The 18,364-nt window shown below is 32.2% G+C and overlaps 1 protein-coding gene across 2 annotated transcripts; it reads right to left on the minus strand.

Annotated features, from left to right (window-relative positions):
- Nucleotides 1–1,008: 1,008 nt before the first annotated feature.
- Nucleotides 1,009–18,254, minus strand: Oseg1 (intraflagellar transport protein Oseg1). Of its 2 annotated transcripts, none has more exons than XM_074119779.1 (23): nt 18,065–18,254; nt 17,873–17,982; nt 16,969–17,089; nt 16,593–16,883; nt 16,406–16,481; nt 16,137–16,331; nt 15,695–15,783; nt 15,165–15,273; nt 14,225–14,506; nt 13,863–14,027; nt 13,640–13,759; nt 13,426–13,544; nt 13,185–13,338; nt 11,874–12,217; nt 11,508–11,791; nt 11,257–11,395; nt 10,975–11,065; nt 10,212–10,312; nt 9,777–9,885; nt 8,247–8,424; nt 2,977–3,170; nt 2,741–2,908; nt 1,009–1,606 (listed from the first exon to the last, which is right to left on the minus strand). In XM_074119779.1, exons 1-23 carry the CDS (start codon nt 18,121–18,123, stop codon nt 1,505–1,507), a joined length of 3,600 nt encoding a protein of 1,199 aa, XP_073975880.1. In that variant the 5' UTR covers nt 18,124–18,254; the 3' UTR covers nt 1,009–1,504. The 2 variants fall into 2 exon arrangements, with proteins under 2 accessions (XP_073975880.1, XP_073975879.1); XM_074119778.1 differs by having other exon boundaries at nt 17,873–17,997.
- Between the last annotated feature and the right edge of the window lie 110 nt (nt 18,255–18,364).

Consider the following 18,364-nt stretch of genomic DNA (forward strand, 5'->3'; position numbering starts at 1 on the left):
TTTTGAAAAACTATTTTATCTAATACTTAAACATGAGGTTTCTTGAAGAAAGCCATAAATGAGGTCGAAGGGTTCCTAAAGGTTGAAGACCCCTGGTCTAATGGTTATGCAGCGTGACTTTTTTAAGTGGGTGATGCCCAATTTGAATCCTGCGTACAGCCACTTTTATTTATTAGAAAAAAATTGTTAATAATAAACTCCGCCCCTGTACACATCTAATTGGTATTTGGACGTTAAGTCTCACTTCAAAAATAGGTGATTAATTTACTTTATTCCTAACGAAGGAATAAACTGTCTTTGTGGTTAGCGAAAGGACTTTCTTGTGGAAATTCCCGAATTGAATCCAGTAAGCAGGCAATACATTTTTCCTAGGAGCCTTTTCTACAGCACGATGTCAAGGTTCAGTGAGTGAAGTTAGTGTTTTCTGGTAGGCAGTGCTCTGAAAATGGCTCCGGGCTCTATCTATTTTTCCATCAAACCCCAGTAGGATCGAATTCCTTGGTAATATAAAAACAATACAAAACACACTGATGTGTATGAAAATACTCCAAATGCATGCTGCTTATATGCAACTGCTTGATAGCTTTAAGCAATTTGATTCTGAACCCCTTAGAACCTGTACTCATCAAAGACTACTACATTTCACAAATTGTAGTTCTAAACTTGTGAAGATCAAAAGGAGACACAATATTTTTTGTTGTGTTCTTTTTAGCCACTATCACTTCATATATTTACAGATGACAAGACTATTGCTCGACGAATGAAAAAAACCATGGCGTGAAATCAAGCATACAAAAAATAATTATAAAATTTTATTTTAATAGATTTCTTATAAAAATATACATACATTTACCAGTTTACTAATACTTATTGCACAACTATAAACAAGGGCACTCTTATCACATGGAAATTTACATATGCATAAAAGTCTTGAACTAATATCTTTGATGTGAGTTTTTTAAAATTAACTTTCTAAGTTCTTCCAATTTCATTTTCTTTCGATTAAAATTGCAAATGTGAAAAAAATTATCAATGTTTCCACGCAAAAAGAATAAGAAAATTTCTGATAAATCTTAAGACTTAAGAGGAATCAGAAAAACAATAAAATTAGTTGATTTTTTATTTTATTTTGGTCTTTTAAAAAATTATTTAAAGCCGGTTTCTCAAATATAACAATTTAAATCAAAAAATAAATAAATAAATAAAGTCTTACAGTAGTTCAATAAACCGGTAAAGAAAGTTGTTTACTTTTTTCTTTTTTTGTTTGTGATAAGGATCATTGTTCTTTGGATAAAATGTATAAAATATTTAAACGAGAATCAAGGTCCAGAAAAGAAAGTAGTTCAGATATAATTTTCCAATAGAAAATTAATCTACAAAAATCTTTTCTCAGAAATATGTCAAGGCACTGACGAAGAATTTGGCTATATCGGTTTTAAAATACAATTATACAACCAAGGGCATTAAAAAAATAATAATAATACAAGATACATCATTATTATTTCTATAAACTTTCCAAATCCTCATTTGAATCAGCAGAGACTCGGCAGAAAGGGCAGAAACCTTTTTCCAGAAGGCTAGATTCATAATCGTCAACATGAAATATCTGTAAGTCAAATTGATTATTCTTTAAATAGAATTCGTTAAGCGTAAAAAAACGCCCACAATATAAGGAAAATTCTCTAATCTAGATTAGGGCAGAATGTTTAACAGTACAATAGTTGCAACATTTTTTTTAATGTAGATCAAAGATTTCATTAATTATTAGTAATTCTCCTCGTCTTTATTTTCTTTTTTAGTTTTTCTGTAAATGGGATTCAAAATCTAAAAAAGAAATAATAAAAAAAAATATTGTCATTCTTATATTTACACTTCTTCCACTTTCATTTTCCACAACGTTTTTTGTTTTGCACTTTACGCAGACATTCCTTACAATAAAAGTCAAAATAACACATGAATCTGAAGTGCGTTAACTGACTAATATTTTGAGGATTTTAACAGGTTATTGTTTAAAAAGAAACACCGATAGTGATATGAAGTATTTCAATTTTTGAAAATTATAACATTAAAGTAATTTAAAGCTCTTTCATAATTATAGGCTAAATGATATGGTCATCTTATGAAAAATTAATGAACTTCCGATTTCTGTAATTAGATTTGTTGTACAATAGTTCTAGCCCCCAGTAGTTGTGACCAGTATCTTGAAGTATGAAAAATTATAAAATGGGCACAGTATTCTTGAGAACGGGTAAAATAGGGAATAATTCATGAAGTTTTGTCGCAAATGAACTTAACAATTCTCTCTTTTTCTAAGGCCATTTTATTTTGGAATTATATAGTATACTGTGAAATAAATGCAAAACTTAAGCGTTCTAAAAATCATGATGGTCAATTCATTTTGAGCAGACAGTGATGAAAGTTGGTTCATATGAAAATGGTTGGGCCTGCAGTACTGGACATAAGTATTTATTTGTCGCAGCTGCATGTTTTCCTGTTTCTAATCGGTTTCGCATTTTTATCTATCATCTGAGGTTGATTCCCCAGCTGGGTATAATGAATTTGATTTCCACTATGTTTCTGTTACTGATGAAAATCGAAAACCGGTCAGAAACAGAAAAAACTGCATGTGATGAATGGATAAAATCAACAACTGCTTACTTTTATTTATTTATGTTTTCAAAAAAGTTCCATCTCCGCTTTTCGGTCTATGTATGTTTTATATTTAATTTATATTATTTACCTTGTGACAATGTGGGCAAGCAGTAACTTGAACATCTGGAAGAAGATTTCTATAGAATCTGACACCTAATGGTTTCGGGTAGCGACAAATAATAACATTACTAATATCCAGTGCTCGTAAACTTGCTCGGTTAGCTATTACAGGTACTAAATCATCAGATGAAGAGCCCTGCTGAACGCAATTCAATACAGTACTTGTTTAAAAATTAAAAATATCTTCATAAAAAATAACATTACATCATAGCTGATGATTCTAGCTGAAAATGGATCAGGTCTAGGAGAAGATTCGTCCAATCTCATGCTTTGTACATTTGAATCGATATTTTGAGTCCAGGATGAATCATTATCATCGGAAGGGCTTTCTAAAAGCCTAATTGCTTCTGATTCGCTCAATCCTTCTTCCAAATAAAATTCAACCAAAGGTAAAACTTCTAAAAAGACATAATACAAAAACAAGTGAATTTATCATACGAATAATTGTTACAGAAGTAATAATAAACATTGACGCCTTAAAATCACTTTGAAAAACCTGATAATCAATAAACATAAAAAGAGGTGTTATAGACCTCAACATTTTTTTTAAATTTATTTTTTAGGCCTCAGAAAAGATGTTCGTTAAGATGCCGAAAATGTTTACTCTTTAAAAGGAACTCAGACGATATAACACCTCACAGAATATTGAGACCTGCTGCACAGATTTGTAGATTAATATAGTTCTTAGTAACAAAATTTACTATTTTTACTTCAGAATTTAAGATTAAATTTTTTATTTCCATTAACATTAATATATTTTTTAACCTGCCTGCCCTTAGATATCTCTTCTTAGGAGCCTCTTAAAACAGTTCACCGTTCAATAGTGGACAACTTGGCAATCCTTGAACTAAGAGGGCACGCAGCCAAATAATAAATAAGTAAGTAATCTTGTTAAAGGGAAATTTTAATGTTAGAGGGAAATTCTACAATAGTAATTGCCGCCAGAACATAGCGTCGGTAAAATGGAGTCTTATTCTAACTAAGTGTAAATTATAATACGTTCTGTATTTTGTATTGTGCCCTTTTATGTGATTAGTGTTTTGCTTAAATAAAGTCTTAAGAATTTATAACGTGTCTTCTCAATTTAAGAACCATTCTATCATCAATTCTATCAGGTTATGAGCCCAGAAATATCTCTTAAAAGTTTTAGTTTATTATCAGTGGAAGTTGATATTTTTTACTGAGTCGAATCAAAGCAAAATGGAAGTAGTAAAAGGAACATTACCTATTAATAAATTAAGAGGCAATGAAAATTGGAACTTATGGAAATTCCAAGTGGAAATTTTGCTGAAATCAAAGGGCTGGTTAGGCTGTATAGTAACTCCACAAATAGAAGCAACAGAAACTGAAAAAGTTCGTAATGATGAAAGAGCTCAGGGACTTATTATAACACTTATTGAGGACAGAATTATATCATATTTGCTGAACTGCAAAACGTCATATGAAATGTGGAATAAATTATGTAGCTTATTTGAGCAACAATCAAATGTAGGAAATTATCTTTTACAGAAGCAATTTTTTGAATATCAGTTTAAAAATCGAGGTTTGGGAACACATATATCAGATTTAGAAATTTTAGTAGCTAAATTGAAAGCACAAAAAGAGAGCATTAGTGATACAATGTTAATGACCAAGATTTTGTCGTCGTTACCACCAGAATATAAACATTTTGTGTCAGCTTGGGAATCTGTATCTGAAGAACAAAGAACGTTAAGTAACCTAACTTCTCGTCTATTTATTGAAGAAGGTAGAATGAAAGAAAATGAAAGTTTAAATGTTAATAACGTAAATGCCTTTACTTCAAAGAGGATGAACAGATACTCTAAACAAAAGGAAAAGTATCAACAATCAAATAACTTTCAGAAGCCGGCAAATAAGAAATTTCCTTGCCATTTTTGTGGTCGTATAGGACACTTTATTGCTGATTGCCCGATTAAGTCTCAAAAAGAAGAATATAAACACAATAGAAATACTAATTATGAACATAAGAAGAAAGCAGCCTTTATTAGTTTAAATTTGATTGAAATCTTAGCTGATGAACACTCCTGGATTGCGGACAGCGGAGCAAGTGATCATATGTGTATCAAAAAGGAATGGTTTGAAGAATACAAGAAATTTGATGAACCCTTATCAATTAAAATTGGAGATGGTTCTTTTCTACAAGCTCTTGGACAAGGTAAAGTTGAAATATTAGCATACAATGGTAAAACTTACAATCCTACTGATCTTACCAAAGTGCTGTATGTCCCCAACTTAAAATTTAATTTATTTTCTACCAGTGCAGCTACAGAAATGGGCTATAGTATGATCTATGAGAAAAATGATTGTAAAATTATAAAGAATAATTTGGTCTATGCAATTGGAAATAAAAAGGAAAAATTATTTTATATGGATTTTAAGTTACCTACAAGTTCTATAACCTGTTACAGCGCAAAAAAGATTGAATGCTTAAGAACCTATCATGAAAAATTTGCACATCAAAATGTCACTCAAGTCAGAAAAATTTTGGAATTAACTGGAACAGAGTTCATAGATGATAAAAATTTCTTTTGCGAATCCTGTATGATTGGCAAACAACATAGATTACCCTTTAAAGCAAGTGCTTCAAGAGCAACTAAACCTGGAGAAATTTTACATATAGATCTTTGTGGACCGATGGAAGAAGATTCTTTAGGAGGATCTCGATATTTTTTACTCGTTAAGGATGATCTTAGTCACCAGAATGGTTTATTTTTTAAGAAATAAAAGTGAAGTAAAAGACAAAATTAAAATGTGTGTAAATTTTGTAAAATACAATGTGAATCATCGCATTAAAATCATAAGATCTGACAATGGAACAGAAATACTCAATTCTTATGTAAAAGAAATAACAAATAAAGAAGGTATTTTACACCAAGTCTCTTGTAAGTATTCACCAGAACAAAACGGCAGAATAGAGAGAGAAATGAGAACAATTGTTGAAGCCGCTAGGACCCTGATTCATGCCAAAAGCTTGCCGAAATCACTTTGGGCAGAAGCAGTAAACACTGCAGTATATACTATAAACATGACTGGCAAAAGCAGTATAGAAAAGAAAACTCCATTAGAAGTTTGGTCTGGAGGAAAGATAGACATTGGTAAGTTACATGTTTTTGGTGAAACTGTTTTTGTGCATGTGCCGAAGCAGAAGCGACTTAAATGAGACCCTAAAAGTAAAAAAGGACTATTTATTGGTTACAGTGAATCTTCGAAAGGCTTTAGAATCTATTTCCCAGAAAAAGGTGAAGTTGAAGTAGAACGAGACGTCATCTTTGTTCAATCAACACATGAGAAAGCAATATCCCTTGATATTTGTAATAACCAAATTAGTAATGAATATAAGAATTATGAAGAACAAAAGGAATCAACATTGTTGTCTGAAGAGAAAGAAGATATATATGGTGAAAAGCAGGGAGGAGAAAATAAAGAAACGAAAGAAACTGAAACTATACAAATTGAAAGAGAAGATAAAGAAAAACGAAAAACAAACCAAGAAAATGAACAGAAAAAGAAAAACGAGCAGTATAGTCTGAGAGACAGAAGGTTATTAAAGAAACCACCAGATTTGGAAAATTATCTATTAATTGGAGAATGTGAGAATTTATCTACATCAGAAGCTTTAATTAACCCAAATTGGAAACAAGCAATGCAAGAAGAAATCGATGCACTACATAAAAATAAAACATGGCAAATTGTGGATCTACCTGAAGATAAAGTACCGTTAACAACTAAGTGGGTTTTTCGAAAGAAATACAAGAAAGATGGCACCATAGAGAAGCATAAAGCAAGGTTGGTTGTGCGAGGTTTTCAGCAGGTAAAAGGATTAGATTTTCAAGAAACATATGCTCCTGTTGCACAACATGATTCTATAAGATTTCTAATTGCTCATGCAGTAAAGAAAAAATTTAAAATACTTCAGTTTGATATAAAAACGGCCTTCTTACATGGAGAATTAGATGAAACGATATATATTACACAACCCGAAGGTTTCGTTAAGAAATGTAATGAAAACAAAGTATGTCTACTAAAGAAAAGTCTTTATGGATTAAAACAAGCTCCAAGGAAATGGGGAGAAAAATTTAAATCTTTTCTTGAAACTAAAAATTTTAAAGTATTAAAGTCCGATTCATGCGTATTTTTTAACAAGTCATCAGGAATTATAATTGCCTGTATGTAGATGATGGATTGGTAATAGGAGAAAATCTGTATGAAATTGAACAACTAATGTTGGAATTAAACAAAACGTTTGAAGCTACCTGGGGAGAAGCTAATAAATACTTAGGTATTGAAATAAAACAGCGGAAGGATGGATCAATTCTCATCAACCAGAGTCAGTATACGAAGAAAATTCTTCACACTTTTAACATGAATTATGCAAACTCAACCTACACTCCGATGGAAACTTTGAAAAATACATCCGATACAATTGCTGAAGGAAAACCGTATCGTGAGCTGATAGGAAGCCTGTTGTATTTGTCAACTATGACTAGACCAGACATATCATTCGCAGTAAACTATCTCAGTAGATATGTAGAGTCCAAAGTCAGAACATTGGCTTCAAGCAAAAAGGATATTAAGGTATCTCCGTGGTACTATTAACTATGGTATCAACTACAATGGCGCAAGTGAATTAATCCTGTACAGCGATGCAGATTTTGCAGGCAGCGTGGAAGATCGAAGATCAACATCTGGATATGTTTTGATGTATTCAGGAGGAGCAATATCGTGGGCATCCAGAAAGCAGAAAACAGTGGCACTTTCGACTGCAGAAGCAGAGTTCGTCTCAGCAAGTGAAGCTATTCGAGATGTGTTATTTATAAAAAAGTTCGGCTTAGAATTGGAAGCAGTGAATGATTTTCCTATACCACTATACGTAGACAATCAAAGCGCAATTTATATGATTAATCAAGAAGATGGAAAAGCGTCAAAACGTACTAAACATATTGACACCAAGTATCATTTTATTAAGGAGAAACTAGGAGAAGAAATTGAAATCGAACACATCAGTACAAATGAACAACTTGGAGATTTATTGACCAAGCCACTTCAAAGAAGAAAATTCGAATACTTTAGAAGTTGCTTAGGAATAAGTGAATAAAGTTATTTTAAAGAATAATTAAAATTTAGGAGGAGTGTTAAAGGGAAATTTTAATGTTAGAGGGAAATTCTACAATAGTAATTGCCGCCAGAACATAGCGTCGGTAAAATGGAGTCTTATTCTAACTAAGTGTAAATTATAATACGTTCTGTATTTTGTATTGTGCCCTTTTATGTGATTAGTGTTTTGCTTAAATAAAGTCTTAAGAATTTATAACGTGTCTTCTCAATTTAAAAACCATTCTATCATCAATTCTATCAAATCTTCAATTTGTTTAATATTTTGGAACAATGATCCTTTCTTAATTAGTTAAAAGTTTGGCTAATCTTCTTGAAAAAATAAATAAATATGTTCTTACCAAATGTTACAAAAGAATGTACGAATTGTTGTCCACAATTGGTGCAAGCATTCGGTCTCGCAGTATGTGGCGTCATTAGGGGATTATAACTTGAACATCGATAGCACATGATTAGCAAGTCTTCATTGTCATGATACGGTTTCCCTTTTACCATTAGACTTAATGTATCTACATATTCCTAAACATAGTTTTGTTAAAAAATAGGTTTTAAGTCCGTATATAATGGAAAGAAAGTTATGCAGGCTTTAGAGGGCACAGTTATAATACCACGGTTCATCATATTTCTGAAGCACAGAGCCAATTCAAATTTTTTTTATTTACTTCGTAAAGAGATGGATGGCAAACAAAATCAAAGAAAAAACATGTATTTAAAAACACGAGAAGAAGCAATTTCACTAATGCACTGCAGCTACATTATTTTATATATTAACACAAAACTGAACAATCATACAGAAAAAAAATCATCTGGTTTTGTTTTGCTGACACATTCCACAATCGACCTTTCGGTTGATTTTAAGAAAACAATTGAGGCCTTGATGAAACCTTACCGCTGGAAATCGCTGCAATCTGCTGACAATTTGAATTTTTGACACGGTTACAAGAGCTTAAAAATGAGGTTGGGTTTTCTAAAAAAACTAATCTTTTGCGATGAAAGAATTTTGTGAATGACAGAGAGATCAGACACAATGCGGGAATCTGGGGGTCCAAAAACTCTACGGCATTGACTTACGCAAAGATGATGTGTCCTGCGCAATTTAAAGATTACGGCCCCTTCTTACAGGAAACACGTTCCTAGATAAGCAGCAAAATTGGTTCATGCCTCAGTGAAAACCTACTGTGAGGGCTTCAGAAGAACCAGCAGTGAAATAGTGCTCCACCCCACTTTCATTAAGATGTTGGAGGAAAAGCAATGGGGGAAAAAGTTCGGACATGGTGAGAAAATGATCAGCAATTCCTGTCATTGCCACCACGTTCTCCTGCTGTAAACCCCATGTGATTTTTTGTATAGAATTATGTGAAAGATTCAGAGTTTATGACTCCTCTACCAGCAAATCTACCACAACTGCGTGCTCAAACCAATAATGCACTTGTAATAAAGTAATAGCACTTGTGAGGCCAACAAAACAAAACTTGTTTATATAACAGTTAAATTTTGTATTAATATGACAAATAATGAAGCTACAGTACATTCCTTTAATTGCTACAATAATTTAGAGTAACCCTGTACTTTACTGTAAATTTCACATACAACAAATAAAGCCAAAGGCCAGGATCAAGAATCTATTCACAGTTTGCACAATATCAATAATATATCTTAGTTTTGTAGACTTAGAATCTAACCGCTTAGCTATCGTAGAACCCTCCTTCCTAAATAATAATAATGAACAAAATCACAAAAATAATATAAGACAAATAAAAATATTAAGATAAGAAGTTAATGCCACTGGAGTACAATGAAAACCTAATATAATTTACGATAAAATTTTGTTGTAATAATGTACATACTTAAATTGTTTGTTAAATACTGACCTGATATTTAGGGGGAATTCGCAATGTATGTATCTTACTAAGCACTTGCCTAGCCAATTTGTATGCTCCAAGAGGTCGTGCCAATTTCGTCACAGCCAATAGCAAAGCACTTTATATTTATTATATTAATGTTAAGGATTAATGCAAATGAAATATAGAAGTTCAGGCGCAAAAAAAAACAACAAATAACACTTATAAACTACTCACAGGAGATCAGAGAAAAGTGATATTCATATTATTACTTTGTTAGCATATCCTTGCTTGCAAACTGCATTTTAACTCAACTCGACCTACTTCACACACAAATACATGAAAACTGTACATCAGCTTCCAATAAAACTGCTGTTCATTTTCATGCCTCAGTATCAATTTTCCCTTTTTCTGCCATACTAGATTAAGCTCTGCTGTACACAAACCTCAATAATGTAAGGATACAATTGTGAAACTCCAGGTGGCTGGATAACTTTGGTTTCTTGCATAAGGTAACGAGCAATGTTAAAGAGATCTTCTAAAGAGTATGCAGTGAATGGTTCTTCCTGAAAAATTATAATAATATTTTAACATAATATGCGCTTTCTTAAGCTTAAGACTTCTTCAACTGAAAGAGGAAGAGAGAGGTAAAAGTTCTTATACGCTGACCTATAAATTAATTTTTTCTTTCAATGTTTATCTGGGCCTTATCACAGTGTAATTACAACAATATTCACATATATTAAATTCATTTAATAATTTTTATTAGATATTTAATTAAATATATAACAAACCACTTAAATATACGGCTAATAAATCTTGATTGAAATGGCTACAGTTTCTGCATTTTGATGTTTTTAAAGTAGATTTTAAAACTGGTTTGTGGATACATATTTTAAATACATCCAGATTAAGTGCTTTTTGAAAAATTACCAATCTATTTGATTTTACTTTATATACGTAGGTATAAATTAGTATACATTCATTTTCCAGAAATAATTATTTTGGGAAGATCTGGGTCTGTAATTTTTGAATGCTCTAAATTGTCATTTTATTATGCAATTTAAGTGCAGAAACAATTCAAAAACCACCAAAAGTGAAGCAGCGAAAATTAAAAGGAGTTGGTCAACATCTAAATTTTAGTCATAAAACCAATATTAATAGGAAGAATTGTTACAAAAAAAAAATAACTCGGAATAATACACATGGAAAAAATTCATATAATTACCGAGTACCGTTGGATGGAATGGTAAGCATAATAAATCGTGGCATACTTCTCAAATTCATAATACTTCTGAAGCATATTTTGTTGCCCTTCACTGCAAAATTTACAAACGTTTATATTAGTTCAATAAAAACTGAAGAGAAAAAATGGATGCCTCTTTTTATTTGTATAAATTTTCGATTAATTTCTCATTAAAAACTTCACTAATTTTTACTAGCATTAAATACAATGGTTGATTTAAATTTTTTCTTAGTATAACATTTAAACATTAAGCAAATTAGTTACCTCACTAACTGCAGAGCTTGTTTGGCTAGAAGCCAATAATAATAGCTGGCATCATTAAATCTAGATTCAATAATGGCATTCTCTGTCAAATGCTTGACAACCCTGAAAGCTTCTTCTGGATGCCCAGCTTTATGATACGCTATTTGAAATTAAATAAAAGATAGTTCCCATAAGAGAACGGTTTTCAGCTTAGGCCTCTCCAAGGCCTACTACAATGTAAGAAAACATATTTAAAAATATATTTCACCAACCTTTTTGAGCTTGAACAAAGTTGTCATTTTCAGCAAGATATCTAGCATAGGGTAGATAGACCTTAGCCCTTTGCGAGGGCAGATCATGCAAAGCAGCAATTGCTTCACTCCATCTTCCAGCTTCAATGTGTACTTCCAATAAACTTTCGTCAGCCCCTAGCTTTCTGTACATTTCTGCAGCAAGATCAAGTTGTCCCATTGATCGTAATGCTCCTGCTATTCGCTTCAAAACAACTTCAGCATCCGTACCACCGCTACTGGTTTTTCTACCAACTTCTACCAACCTAAAGTTTTTTTTAGCAATAGATAATTATGGAAATGGACAACTGATACTCAAGAGTTCTTAGTTTAACAACTATAACTAACATATCCACCCAAGAATGTTGAATCATTATGTCAACTGCTTTGAGTGTATCGCCAGCTGAAAGGTACATCTGTGCAGCAGCACGAGGTTCATTAATATTATTTGCCCAATCGGCTTTCTTTCTTAATAGAGACTTTTTGTCCATGTCAGTACCTCCTGCAGCCGCAGCTGCTGATAGAAATTCTTGCCCAAGATCAAACATTCGCAAGTCCGTATACATCTGCAGAGCCTTTTCAGGCCTCCCAGCTTTAGCATACATTCTTCCAGCTTCCTTGAATTTCCCACGATAACTTAGGATCTCGGCTAAGAAAACATCATTTTCTCTATCACCTCTTTCTTGTCTAGTCTAAAATGTAAAAAGAGACCAAATATTAAATGTCCTAACAACCAAATTAACTTTGAGTAGCGTAAGTCCAACTCTTTTTGTGAACTTGAGACACCAATCTCTAACTACGGATTAATCTAAGAAACTGGAGATATTGAAAGACAAAAAGCACGCTGTAAAGGAAAAATTCAACGATATTTTCAGCAGGGGACCAACAAAATATTCTATTGTACATTTGCCAATTTTTCTCGGTTTTAATATTTTTTCTTTTGGTGACCCTTCGGTCTGCCTTTTCAGCCAAGTGCCCTAGACAGCCATTCTATCAGTACCTAATAGACAATACAGTCATGTCAATGGATTCTTTTGAAATCCTCATCACCACTTACTACTCACGAATTATATTTCTGGTCAATCTCCCTCAAAATTCTTGAGGCAATCGTTTATAACTAAACCCCCACTTAAAATATCATTAAGATTAGTAATACTGAAATGAAAATGTAACACATTTTATCTGTATATTAAAGTGTACCAAACTTGATTTAATCTGTAACTCGTGTCGACTAATCTAATTCCAATTTGAATTACTCCAAAGACTAATCCAAATTGAGTTTGGGATATTCGGATTTCCACGAAATAGTGCGATATTTATTTAGCACCTGAATTTGGAATATTCCTAATGTTCTATTCTCTAATTTTGTAGTTTTCATATCTTTTTCTAGTAAATGGCAAGAGCAATCGAAGAGTTTTACATTCACGGATTAAATCTAGAATCGCAAGGATTGATTTGATGGTTTCAACAAATAGCCATCACGTGGGTGATTAAGCTCACTTCATCATACCCAAGATTAAAATCAATATCATTTGAAATAATTCGACTAATATTCTACACTTTCTTAAAAACATCTGCTGAGTGATAGGATAAATAAAACTCTAAAAACTCACTCAGAATTTTAAATATCATAATGAAAGATAAAATATATTAAATGACCTGTATATCATGGATAAGTTCCAGGTAAGTGAGATCTTTTACTCTTACAAAAGCCTTTCTTGCTATTTCAAGATTAAACGAATCAAGAGCAGAGTGGGCCAGTGTTTTCCAGTCACACTCTGTTACGCCTAGACATGCTATCTCATAGACTTCTCTGAAATATATTTGAATAGTTACAAAATAAATAAATGTTTCAATCTTACGAATAACGTTATACAATATTTATTAGTTCTATCTATACCTAAAAAGTTTTTTTTCTAGGTATTGATACATTGGAGCTGAAAGAGGTACGTCAATAGTGGACATTTTATTCTGATGAAAGCAAAATATCTTTGAACTGCAAAAACCTACGACGAATCCCTTAAAAAAAAATACAGAAATACAAAAACAATTTAAAGGTAGCTCTGATCAATAGTATTTTATTTTATAGTATTGCATAACACAAACAAACTTACCTGAATTTTTAGTTGATGCTCAGCAAAGTTACTTGCTTTTATGCTAAGTGTATTGTTTCCAGAAAAACACAACATATCTTCACAACTTGTATTCCAAGCAACAAATTTAGCATTCATTTCCTAAGTGCAATTAAAAAAAAAGGAAAAAAAGGTATTTATTTATACCAAATCTCGTTTCTTAGATTAAGTGCAAATTTCACTTTGCAGTATACCTCGCTCATACCTGGAAAAGTAGTTCTTTATCAGATAAATTGTACACCAAACATTGGTCTTTGTCGCTGACAACGGCTAATTTTTTTCTACTGGGACTGATGTCCAAACATTTGACTGCTGTTTCTAATTTCACAAGTTCTACAGGGAATGCATTATCAATGAAGATCTTTAATACCTGCATATTTAAACGAATACATATTAATATTAGAATAATTTTAGTTAAGTATCATGTTATTTGCTCAAGCTCTAAAATGTTGCATGTTCTACTAAAAAGGAGTAACAAACAATAATGCCTAAAATTCAATCACATATAACAGCGGATTGAATTTATTTCTAACAAGCAGTTAAAAAATATCAAGTCTGAAACATTACCTGACCATTTGCTAGACCAATAAGCAAGCCTTCACGGTTTGGTGGACCACCAATCACACGAATGTAACGTACACTTGCATCAGTTTCCCACTCTCTTTCGTGCACACCACCGAAAGTAATACACTGTAGGACTCGGTCATGACAAAGGATTAAATGTCCTGAAGTTACAACAAGCAAACTGCATTCAACTTTTGTCGATAGTTTTTCTTTTAAACGGTAATGCATTGCGCCAGCATCTCCATTGTACAATTCGTAAATAGTAATACGATCTCCGAGCTGCACCTAAATAAATTTATGGTGTATTATTGAACAATGAATTTTGTTTAATTTGAATGTGAAAAAGACTAACTATTAAGTGACCAAAAAAGTTTATAATTTATTAATGCGATATAAATTTAAACAAAAACAAACAAAATATCATAAAAATACACTCAAAAAACTGCTGTGACACCCACTTACACAGAACAAATGATAAACTCTAATGATAGATGAATATCTGAAACCGGTCAGGCATACAAAAAACATGCGCGTTGCAACAGATAAAATCTGCGATATTATACAACACTTCGAAACTAATCACATTTTAAACTTTAATGCCTATTTTGTCCGGTGGACTTCAAGTCTAACTACATATCAGGTATCGCAGTCGAAGTAGGATCAGAATTGTAACATAATTGAAAGTTGTTCAAATCAAAGCAATTCGTAAAAGAGTAATTTTTTTTACACCACTAAAGTAAAACAAACTTTTGCTATTTGTCAACTAATTAATCACATCAACATAAAAGCAAACATGTTTGAAATGAAAAAATTACTCTAAATGATAATTTTTATAAGCTAGACATTTAGGTATCCTTATCTTAAATTTAAATTTTGTTATAAAATGTACATATATGTAAATATTATTTTATATAATATAGTATTATATAATGAAAAAACTTACAGCTAGCCTGTGCTTGTAAATTGCGAGCTTCTTTACCAAATCTCTGCATTTAATACGCAACTTCTGATCCGTAAGTAAATTTTGTATTATCACGTCTGTCAGATTTTCCCTGATAAAATAATTTATTAATCATATCACTTGCCTCACTTATTAAATGATGACTAAGTTCTCTTACATATATATAGTTCTCTGATATAAATGTTATATATATATATATAACAGAGTGAAGAGTATATATAAGAGCGATACATACATAAATATGTTTTTTATTTTATTTATTTATTTATTTATTGCCTGAACATATAAAAATACGAACGCATGACAAATATTTCAAATCTTTATAATACAACAATATACACGAATAACAAACACACAGTAATATAACTTAATAAATAAATAAATGAAATATAATTTACAAACTAAAACGACTCTGAACCTGACCATAATACTATTCATTTCAGTTCAAAATCGCCAGGTCTCCAGTTTACATAAGTAAATTCTCTTAAACTATAAAAACATTATATAATTACCTGTAGGCATACTTTTCTTTATAAATGCCATGTACTTGAGTGAAAACCGTTTGAAGCATAGATATTTTGCCATCTTGACACCCAACAGCCTAAAAATTTAGTAAAATAATTATGTAGTATTATCTTAGCGATGAACTCGCCCTTATATATCCTCGACTGTTGTCTCAAACTCCAGGCGTGCTGCCTTTAGATTTACCTCCTACAGAATGTAGTAGGAACAACAATATAGAATGTAGTTGACAGCAATGAGAGTGAACCTAGTAGCTTTCTGAGCATTCACGATTCAGCGCCAATGAACTCAAACCATTACATTAAAAAATATACAGGTATTTGTGATTTCGGATAATTACAAATTCAGTTTAATCACACAACAAATTGGGTTCCACTAAAAAGAATTAAATATTATTATGATAAAATGTGGTAGTTTAATCGGATAACTTACAATATGAGATGCAGAAGGTTTAGCTGCACAAGACCATATCCATGATTGGTAACTCTCACCAATTTGGCCCAGTTTGATGCCTTCTCTCGTATACAAATGGCAGGATTTACTGCATCCACTAACCAGAATAAACTCTCCTTTGGAAATGTAACGAACACATAAAGGTTCAAACCCAAGAGATCTTTCCTTACCAACCTAAAGTATACAAATAAAAATAATTTAGTAGATTTTTTTTTTTTAAGGAAAGCACTCAGAAATAATACACCAACCATTTTTCCATTGAAATTATAAAAAGACATGGTCTGACCCCAATCCGTAATGCATAAAATATCAGCATTATCTTCCCTTGAAAAATAAAAAATTAAGTCAACTTAAAAATTAAAACAGTAATTATTTTTTAAAATAATAATAGTTTATAAATAAATACAAAATTTATTATAGTTTATATAAACAGACTTTATTGGGCTCCATGCCACTGCCCAAACTGGTGTATCTTCACCACCTGGTCGTTCTATCCTCACTTTTTGTTCGCCTGAGCGACTTCTTACAGAAACCGCTCCACATGACAACCCGAGAGCTATGTACTGCCCGTCTGGTGTCCACGAACAACAAAGGATCCTAGATGTAGATTTATGTTTTTGTACAGCTTTTAACTGTGGAGACCATAGCACAAGTTCATTTGATCCACAACTAGCTAACTGCGCCGACACAGGATTAAATTCGAGGCACTGCACTGCATCATTGTGACTAAAACAAGAATTTTATGGAGTTTGTTGTTAAAAGTTATCTCTCGAATAATGAAAACCTTATTAAAATTATATAGAGAACTAACTTGTATTTTACTATTCCTTCAAGTTTAGAACTCCATATAATGACATTCTTATCGGCACTTCCAGAGGCAAAACGTTTTCCATCTTTTGAGTAGTCAACACAGTATACTACATCTTTATGTCCTGAAATAAAAAAGGAATACTTAAGGTATATCACAGATAGTTTCAGATCTTCTGCCCATTAGGCGGGTTGGGAAGAAATTTAAAGGAAAGTTGAGGGCGACAGTTCTTGCTCTTGCTTTAGAGACCCTTAAAGAAGGAAGAGATAAAGGAATTGTATTCTAAGAAGACTCTAATTCAGCAATTGTATTTACCACCTCGCCATTGAACAGAGAGATCGTAAATGTATTGAAATGAAGAGGCTCGTAGTGTCGTAAAAACATGAATCTAAAATTGCAATGAATTTCAGGACATATAGGATTGCTCACAAAAGCTCCAGGCACAGCACCCATTAGCGCTAAGCGAAGCTAAAAGAATTATAACTCACTTCACAATCGCCAAGAAAAAAAAGCCTTAAGACGTCTTCCGCGAATTACATCGAAGTAAATTCGTGGCATGTTTTGGATTGCAGAACGGAGATTACCTTGCCAGCCATCTTCATTTGTAGGAGTTCTCAAAAGTCCTACCAGTGTGCAGTGTTTTCTATACCACTGCATATGGCTTTTTTTTTTACTTCTGAAAAGCGACTTTATAACACCGACTGTAGGGCGCATTACACTAGTGTTGAAAGAAAAAAGAAGGCAACTTTAAGTTTCAGTAAAGCCTTTAATCACTCTGTTGGTAAACTAAAGTTATATAATACTAGTAGTAACTACGGATTTAAAGCTAGCACAGACTTGAAACTAAGCGATGAGACTTTTTATTTTGCACAACTCATTATGAATTCATATAAAAGCATTTTCAAACCTTTAAGTGGTTGTATAAGATTTCCTGTAATTGTATCGTAAACAAGAACTGTTTGACCTGCAGCAGCTACTAGGTGAGTTCCATCTGGATTGAAGCAAAGTGCATATACGCTGTGGAAAAAAAGACTAGCTAAAATTGTAAAGTAAAATATACATAAAATACTGTAAAAAAGTAATTATTAAAAGTAAATACCCTTGCTCTTGTTTATCTCTGTCGCTAACTTTGTCTACCCATTTTAGTACTGTTCTCATGGCTTTGGACAGACAAAATCATTGGTTTCATACAAGTTTAAGTATTGTCCATATACACACTAAACACGCTGTTAATAGATGCATAAGCGGTCCCCATGACAACGACGTACCAAAACAAGTCATGATAACCACATTGGAAGTTATTAAATATTGGACAATGGAGAGGGGCGGCCTTTTGAGTAGACTATCACAGATTTCGATTCAAATCAATTGTAGAATATTTATTCAAAAAAATAAATTG

Source organism: Rhodnius prolixus, unplaced genomic scaffold, assembly GCF_049639745.1.
Source record: "Rhodnius prolixus isolate KJV_2025 unplaced genomic scaffold, Rpr scaffold_2, whole genome shotgun sequence".
Classification (NCBI taxonomy): domain Eukaryota; kingdom Metazoa; phylum Arthropoda; class Insecta; order Hemiptera; family Reduviidae; genus Rhodnius; species Rhodnius prolixus.

What these genes read in the sequence shown, in the direction of transcription:
- Oseg1 (XM_074119778.1), bottom strand. Translation starts at nt 18,123, where the DNA reads ATGAGAACAGTACTAAAATGGGTAGACAAAGTTAGCGACAGAGATAAA. An exon ending in CTAGAAAAAAAACTTTTTAG is followed by an intron (nt 13,339 to 13,425) that starts GTATAGATAGAA and finishes AATATATTTCAG; the next exon opens with AGAAGTCTATGAGATAGCAT. An exon ending in CTTTGTTCAAGCTCAAAAAG is followed by an intron (nt 11,396 to 11,507) that starts GTTGGTGAAATA and finishes AATTTCAAATAG; the next exon opens with CGTATCATAAAGCTGGGCAT.